The 8,352-nt window shown below is 40.9% G+C and overlaps 1 protein-coding gene across 2 annotated transcripts; it reads left to right on the top strand.

The window, feature by feature from the left end:
- Positions 1–848: 848 nt before the first annotated feature.
- On the top strand, positions 849–5,480 carry LOC119354734 (casein kinase II subunit alpha-2). Of its 2 annotated transcripts, XM_037621477.1 has the most exons (10): positions 853–1,152; positions 2,672–2,801; positions 2,877–3,071; positions 3,442–3,599; positions 3,968–4,058; positions 4,160–4,225; positions 4,488–4,570; positions 4,651–4,714; positions 4,807–4,875; positions 5,102–5,480. In XM_037621477.1, the coding sequence occupies exons 1-10, from the start codon at positions 1,067–1,069 to the stop codon at positions 5,159–5,161; spliced, it is 1,002 nt and encodes a 333-aa protein (XP_037477374.1). In that variant the 5' UTR covers positions 853–1,066; the 3' UTR covers positions 5,162–5,480. The 2 variants fall into 2 exon arrangements, with proteins under 2 accessions (XP_037477372.1, XP_037477374.1); XM_037621475.1 differs by having other exon boundaries at positions 849–1,152; positions 2,672–3,071.
- Positions 5,481–8,352: the final 2,872 nt, after the last annotated feature.

Genomic DNA, 8,352 nt, shown 5'->3' with positions numbered 1-8,352 from the left:
GTAGTCATCGTAGGACCAGACATCAGGGGCAAAGTAGTCGACCATCAATGTGAAATGGCCGCGCACCGTGTTGCGGCTGAGCACTCGATGACCCTTGATCGAGCCCTTGGAAATTGAGAACATGCTCCTCCACACGCTCCGCATCTTAAAGGACCGCCTACATCATCGCTGTCTCATCGGTGTACTCCTCGTCTGACGAGCCATCGAACGACTTAACATACTTCTTGTATATGTACTCCAAATCGAAATCCATTGCTAGAAAGAAGAAGGGACACCTGTTTTCAGCTTTGGCGATACATCAAACAGTTGCCGGGCATGGTGAGAATAATAGTAGCGGATGGTACCTGGCGGGGCGGTCAAAGGATAGGGTTGAACGGAGACGGAGGAGAAGCGGGGTGGAGGCCTGTTGGAGCGTTGGAGGTGACGGAGACGCATATTTTCGTTAGGGGTGGCGTGGTGGCAGAGGTGGTGGAGCGGCAACGACAACAAGAGAGAAAGAAGGCAGGAGAGAAAATGAGGATGATGGACTCGCGGGGTCCGGAAAGGTTTTGGGTGGGCATGGGGTCGGATTCCTATGTTTCGCGCGTCCGGACTCCCGCAAAGCTTCCCCACTTTTGTCTCCGTTTTGCGATAGAAACTGCATCCGGGTTATCCCGTGGACCAATACAATCCCACGTTGGATGTCTCGCACAGTCCAGACGGGGGCAGTTTGTGGGTCCGTCTTGGAGATGCCCTAATAATATATAAGAGCGTTTTTAACCCTTAGCTCGGATTGGGCCCACGATACACTTGCCAGTTGGGTCCCAACACGAGCTCCTTTCGCGCACCCCCATGGACCCTGCACTGACCGCGCTTCTCGCACGCCCCCCACCTACATCCCCAAAACAATATCCCCAAAAACATGTTTCTCAGGAAAACCAAATCGTACTTGTTGAAACCCTAGCGCCATCTCGCCGCCGGCGATGTCCGCTTGACGGACGCGCCACCGGGAAAGCACCAAACTCCTCCGAGCCCTCCCCTCTCTCTGATCCGTCGCCCGCCCGCGGGATCCGGATCGTCTTCAGCCATGTCAAAGGCCAGGGTCTACGCCGACGTTAACGTGGTGCGCCCCAAGGAGTACTGGGATTACGAGGCCCTCGCCGTCCAGTGGGGGTGAGTCGAATCCGCCCGTAGCCAACCTCGCCCTAACTCTCAAGTTCTTTTTTTTTTCTTTTCGTTCCCGTGGCGCATCTGCGTGTCGTGGATCTTTTTCGTCTGTTCGTTGCAAGGCAGTTCAGGGACTACATACAATGGCGCTTCGACTTCTCGATGCGTCTTCGGAGGTCTTGTCAGGCACGAGCGTGACTGTGCCGTGCGGTTAGAGAGGGCCCGCGTGTTGTAGATTGAGAGAGGGAGTTGCCAGATGTGCTTGCTCAGATAATTCCGGCAGTTGCTTGATTGCTTAGCTACAATATATCCGACTTCAGTAGTCACTTACTCGATCTCACTGTTTCGTGATACTTTTGGTAGTTCAGTACGAAATTATGCGTCTGGGACTTTGGCAGATTATTCATAGTTTTGTACATCTTAGTGGACTTTCATTAACTTTCCACAAATTGAGCACCCGAACCAAAATGTCAGATTCTGTCACCCGTGCTCATTTACGAGCAATATTCTCCCTGTCCAAATATTTTGCTGAATTGGCAAATTGGGCACTTGAACTTGCCTTGGACTAAAACACCAGCACCCAAGTGGAACGAACACTGTCCATGACCTCTATATGTTCTAATTTTATTGTTTTGAACAGTTGCTAGTTTGTGTGTTTTCCCCTTCTTGGAAAGCGTGCTGCTCTATTAGTGTCACACTTTGTTGATTGAGCTGGACTGATTATTTCGTGTTATCACTAGTTTTTCAGATAATATATGGTTGTGTTTTCCAAAAATTATCATATCATTTTAATCTCAAAGCAGCTGTTCCAAGTAAAAACAACATTTACATTAAGGCCTATGCTGAAGAGAATTTACTCCTGTTCTGTTTCTGTTGAATTGATAATTCTGCTCAGCAACATGAGATAAATAAGGCTCCATTGAACTATCTACGCTGTTGGAGTACCTTGATTTGTAAATTAGTATATGTGTAATAAATACAGTGATATGCAACTATATTTGAAATTGTAACAAGCTACGCCTTTGTGTAACTTCTCATTGGGACCCAGACATTTTTTTGTCCTCCCTTGAGCTTGACATGGGGTTTTGTTGGCCTCTTATTTTTATATATAATGAAAAAGGATATTACTCAAGTATGAAGCATCAGTTTGTAGAAGTTGGGTAATTTGACCTTTATCTTGCACGAAAAATATATTTACTCATTTATTTTGATGTAACAATACCCCAAAAGTGTCATGAGATCTCTTTAAAATAGTTAGGTGTTTTCTCTTCGTTCTCCATCATACAAACAGGAAAAGAAAATCCTATGCCTGGAACAATCAAAACTGATTACTTTTAGCATGCCAGCTGCAAGTATCCCTGCCCCCCACAAGGATAATACACTTACCATTTTGGTTTGAATGGTGTGGTTATTTGTTACTTCTGGTCCCTCTGAAAGATATCATGTGATTATTAAATTACAGAATGTCCTAATGGACCAGTACATCCAGCGATGAGTTCTGACTGTTATGATGTTCTTCAATCAGTGAGCAGGATGACTATGAAGTTGTGCGGAAAGTTGGAAGGGGCAAATACAGTGAAGTCTTTGAAGGTATCAACGTCAACAATAATGAGAAATGTGTTATTAAGATCCTGAAGCCTGTGAAGAAGAAGAAGGTAACTTATCTGTGCCTTATGTGGTCACGGTTTAACTATGATTTTAGTTTTTTCACGTTTGTCATGCTTATCCAGATCAAAAGAGAGATCAAAATACTACAGAATCTCTGTGGAGGTCCAAATATTGTGAAGCTGCTTGATATTGTCAGGGATCAGCATTCAAAAACACCAAGCTTGATCTTTGAATACATCAATAACACAGATTTCAAAGTGCTATATCCGACATTGACAGATTATGACATTCGCTACTATATCTATGAGTTACTGAAGGTATGAATCTTTCCCAAGTTTCTGTTGATGTAATATTGCCAAGAACACTGATTGTTAAAACATCTAAAACTTTTTTTGCTCTTCTGATAAAGCCTTGAAGATACATTAAATACTTACATGTGTAACTGTCTAGTTTGAACATCTGGCTAGACTCATTTCCTAGGACCCTTTCTTGTGTTCGTGGATGATATTTGTGATAGTAAGGAATGAATAATCCCTTATCAATGCTAATAAGCAACCACACCAGTCAGTGTTTTTTCCTCTTTTGAGGAGACCAAGACAAGTTGCTGTTAATTTGATTGCTGGACCTAGATGTTTCGTATCCTATATTCTAGTTATGATTTATCACAGTTTCTATTTTCGTGTGCAGGCTTTGGATTACTGCCATTCACAAGGCATTATGCACCGAGATGTGAAGCCTCACAATGTTATGATAGATCACGAGCTTCGAAAAATCCGGTTAATAGACTGGGGCCTTGCTGAATTCTACCATCCTGGAAAGGAGTATAACGTTCGTGTTGCATCAAGGTAGGTACATAGAAATACGCTGTTGCTATTTAATTATCTTAAACCTACTTATTGATACCAAATAACCTTATTTGCTTGTGCACTTCCCAACAATTGGTCTTCTTCTGGTCATTTGTGAGGCAATACACAACCAAAATTAGTTTATTTAAATCAACATTTTATGTGGAAAGGGTATTTCTTTTGGTAATATTTGTTTTCATTTGTAGAAATCTTAACGTCATAATACACATGAACAGAATGAGTGATGTGGTGAATGATTTGCTTCGTACAGTAGTTAATGCTCCATTATGTAACTTGCATATTCCAAATATTTCCATATGATCATTTTCAAAATATTTGCTGACATTTCCTTTTTCACTGGGATTTAGGTACTTCAAGGGACCTGAGCTTCTTGTTGACTTACAAGATTACGACTACTCTTTGGACATGTGGAGTCTTGGCTGCATGTTTGCTGGAATGGTATGACTGCCATGATAGTACAGTTGATATTATTGATAGCTTTCTTTTGTACTTTTGTTCAACTGGTGATGATCTTATGAATCATGTATTGTTGGTTGCAGATATTCCGCAAGGAACCATTTTTTTATGGCCATGACAACCATGATCAACTTGTTAAAATTGCAAAGGTGCTTATTAAGTTTATTCCTTTTATTCTTTGCAAAGATAGTTATAACTGATAAAAGGATTATTTTTGGTGGCATATGATATTCTTTAGAGTTGCTATATATCATTTGCTATTATTTACCTTAGTGACTGAGTGGTTCTGGCTCAATGTTTTGATTAATTTGTACTCATGCTCACATGTAATTACTAGCTTTACTCTATCTGTGTAGTCCTGTTTGAACTTAACATGAGCGCCAAAGTCTGACCACGCCCCTGTATTCACAGGTACTTGGAACAGATGGGCTAAATGCTTATTTGAACAAGTACAGAATTGAGCTTGACCCTCAGCTTGAAGCCCTTGTTGGAAGGTATATTGCCACCCAGCACTAATTTTGATGCAAGATCTCTATTTGTCATCTAATTTACAGTTTCTATAATTTCCACACAGGCACAGCAGAAAACCCTGGTCGAAGTTTATCAATGCAGACAACCAGCATCTAGTATCCCCTGAGGTCTGTCAATAATACATATATATCTCAAGTATACTTCACTAGCAGTAACCTGTTCCTGGTTTCTCAACGAGGCCTTTTCGTCTCCATTTTAGGCCATAGATTTCCTTGATAAGCTTCTGCGCTATGATCACCAGGATAGGCTCACCGCACGTGAAGCTATGGTAAGTCTTACTGTTTTCTACTGGTTGTTCAGTGGCTGCCAGCCAATCGTGCTTAATGTCCATTTGACCATGCAATTATACTTTCTTTTCTCATCTCCAGCTCCTTGGTGCTGCATGATGTGTTTGAGCATTTGGTTTGTGGATAGATTGATTAGTGCGGTTGCTTAGAGGATGTCATGTTTGGAGTTACAATTGTTACTGTTCTAATTTTAAAGGTGTAATGCAGGCACATCCATACTTCCTCCAGGTGAGGGCTGCCGAAAACAGCAGGACTCGTGCGCAATAGCAATAGCAAGACTGTTGCTGACATTGAACGAGCAGCGCTTGACGAAGCTGCATCCTTGTAGCGACTTTGTCATGTATTATGACTCGATAATGGTTGGGTCAGCTGGGAAAGGTAAGAGCCTGTGTGGTGTGTGCCTCTCATCGACGAGGCGGAAAAGAACTGTGATTTGCTCCTGTTGTTTGTGTATGGAAACCTGATTGATTGAAACTTCGCAAACACTTTTCATGTAACGTGTTTGGTAACATTGTACGACTCTGCTTGTAAAGAATATCTTTGGTAAATTGCTTTGGATTCAAAATTCTGTTTAGTCACTGGATTATTAGCTTGTTATTTTGATGAGCCGTACAACTCCTTCCCTATTCCTATTGGGATCCATCATTTCTAATAAAAAATCAAGAGTCTTTCTTCTGTGGTTTTGGCCAGATTGCAGTCAAATTGACGTCCTAAGAGCATCTCCAACGGCTCCCCTATGTCTAATCGCTGTTTACGGCAAGTTGGGGGGGTAAAAAGGCCTCTTCAACGGTTCCTGAAAGTGGCCATAACTTAACTCGAGAGGCCCCCGTAAACTGGTCCTTTTCTTCCATATAAGAAGATCATGAAGTAGCACAAGGTTGTGGAGGAAGAACTCCACCTTACTGTTATAATGAGTGCTGAAGGAACAACTTCAATGTACTGCGCTAGATATCACTTTAGAAACGGGAGACGGGCCAAATCTTAAATGAGAACACCAAGTTCTATAATAGGTAGTGGGGTACATAGCGGAAATCCCTCAGTGGGGCCTCCAAATTCAAATTTGAAATTTCATTGAAATTCATATTTTTACATTTCAAAAAATTCTGAAAAATACAGCTATACTGAAGGCATAACACATGTGTGTGTAAATTTTCAGTTCAAAATACATTGAAATGAGGGCTGTGCTAAAAAAACAAATCTAGGGCTGTTTAACACATGATGTATTCATCCTCCCAAGCCATGAATTTGTCTTTTTTGTACAGGTCGCAAACTTAAGGTATTTCATCAAGAATTTTTACACATGTGGGTTACATCCTTGCATACATGCATATTTTTTTCAGAATTGAAACATAAAAGTTTGAATTTGAAATTTTCAAAAATAAAGGCCTCCATGGAGCTTGGCCTCCAAAACGCCTCTCTCGGTATATAGTCTTGTTGCAAACTAGATGTGAGGACCTTTATTTTGTGGCTGTGAGAAGCCTTCACATACTTCTACTTATAGATAGAACACTTCAGAAAACATTATTTAAGATTCATCATTCTACTAGCTAGAAGACTCTGAAAAATACTCCCTCCGTTCCTTAATATAGGGTGTATAGTTTTTGGCACGGAAATTAAAGAACGCATGTGGAGGGAAAATTTCTCAAGTTTTGGGCAAGATTACACCTGACTAATTGACATGAGAAAATAGAGGAGCTTGCCTAATATAAGGAAATGCAGTCAAATCCCTAAAAACAATATCCAGACGAGTGATGCAACGCAATACACCTTATATTTCGGACTTTTTCTCAAAAATCTATACACCTTATATCAAGGAACAGAGGGAGTAGTAGGTAGGGTTGAGAAAAGAAAAGAAATACTAGACTATAATAGAAGTATCTAGAAGTAGCAAAACACATTTGACATATGATTTTATTTTTATTTTCATCACCTATTATTCCTCATCATTTTTCTCTGGTTGTATGGAACTCGACCTTGAGTTATCTTTTCATAGAGTGTTTTTTCTGGATGGTAGAGAGTCAAGTCTACAATGTTGAAAGTGTTGAATATACCCATGTCACTTGGAAGATCTATCACATGAGCATTATCATTTATCTTCCTCATAATAGAGAAGGGCCATACTTTCGCCGCCTAAGCTTCCCTTTAACACCTAAAGGCAGCCTCTCTTTTTGGAGGTAAAGCATCACCTTATCACCGACTTGGAATGATTTCAGTCTCCTTTTGCGGTCAGCAAGTTGTTTATATTTCCGATTTTGTCCATCAAAACATCACAAATCTCTTCAAATAACTCAGTGTAATTATCAGCAAAGGACAATGCTGATTTTGAGTTTCTCTTTGATTGTAGCTTCATCAGGTCCACCACATGTATTGAAACTTTAGTGTAGATAATGGAAAAGGACTCCTTCCTATGAATCTATGCTTGGAGTTATTGTAGGAGAACTCTGCAAGAGATAAAGCCAAATCCCATTGTCCATTTCTTTCTCCACAAATGCAACGGATTAAATTACCCAAAAATTTGCGTACCACTTCCGTTTGTCCATCTATTTGTGGATGAGTAGTGCTAGAAAATTTTAATTCAGTGTTGAATTGCTTACAGAAAGTGAGCCAAAATGCAGAAAGAAACTTGCTATCACGGTCTGAGACGATGGTCCTTGGAACTCCATGAATTCTGACCACTTCTCAAAAGAATAGGTATGCCACATGATGAGCATCCGTTGTCTTGCGACATGGGATGAAATGAGCCATTTTAGAGAATCTATCCATGACCACAAACACGACATCACTCCCTTGTCATGTTCTTGGTGGAGTCCATAGAGATGTCCTCCCATGGAGCAACACGAACATGCAAATGCATGTATAACCCTGTGTTCTGGACTTGGCCTTTGCAGGTTTGACCTATGGGGCATCACTGAACAAAATTTCCAGCATGTCTCTTTAGTTGTGGCCAAAAGGAACGAGCTTCCAGGTTAGCGATAGTCTTTTCCCGTCCAACATGGCTACTAAGATCACTTGAATGGAGCTCTCTAATTAGTTTGTCATGCAGAGAACTCCTTGGGATGCACAATGATCATTTTTTAAGAGATAGCCATCCCGCACCAAATAATCATCACCTAATGTGCTTTACCCAAACATGTCCAAAGTCTTTGTCATCCCCATACAACTCCTTTATTTGATCCATGCCTAGAAGTTTAGCCTCAAAAGAAGTCACGGGGCATGCACGAAGATTCAAAGCATAAGCCACTCGGTTAGTTGTTCCCGATTTACGCATAGTGAGATAGTTAAACCTCTTGAGATATGCTGCCCGTCTTGCTAGCATGTGATCAACATTCTTTTGGTTTCTAAAATGCTTTAATGATTGATGGTCACTATAAACAATGAACTCTTTAGACAGCAAATAGACTTCCCAAGTTTTCAAAGCTCTGAAAATGACATACAATTCTTGCTGATAAGTACCCCAT

Source organism: Triticum dicoccoides, chromosome 2A (assembly GCF_002162155.2).
Source record: "Triticum dicoccoides isolate Atlit2015 ecotype Zavitan chromosome 2A, WEW_v2.0, whole genome shotgun sequence".
Taxonomy (NCBI): Eukaryota; Viridiplantae; Streptophyta; class Magnoliopsida; order Poales; family Poaceae; genus Triticum; species Triticum dicoccoides.
Note: the sequence above shows the minus strand (reverse complement) of the source record. Positions and strands in the feature narration are given on the sequence as shown.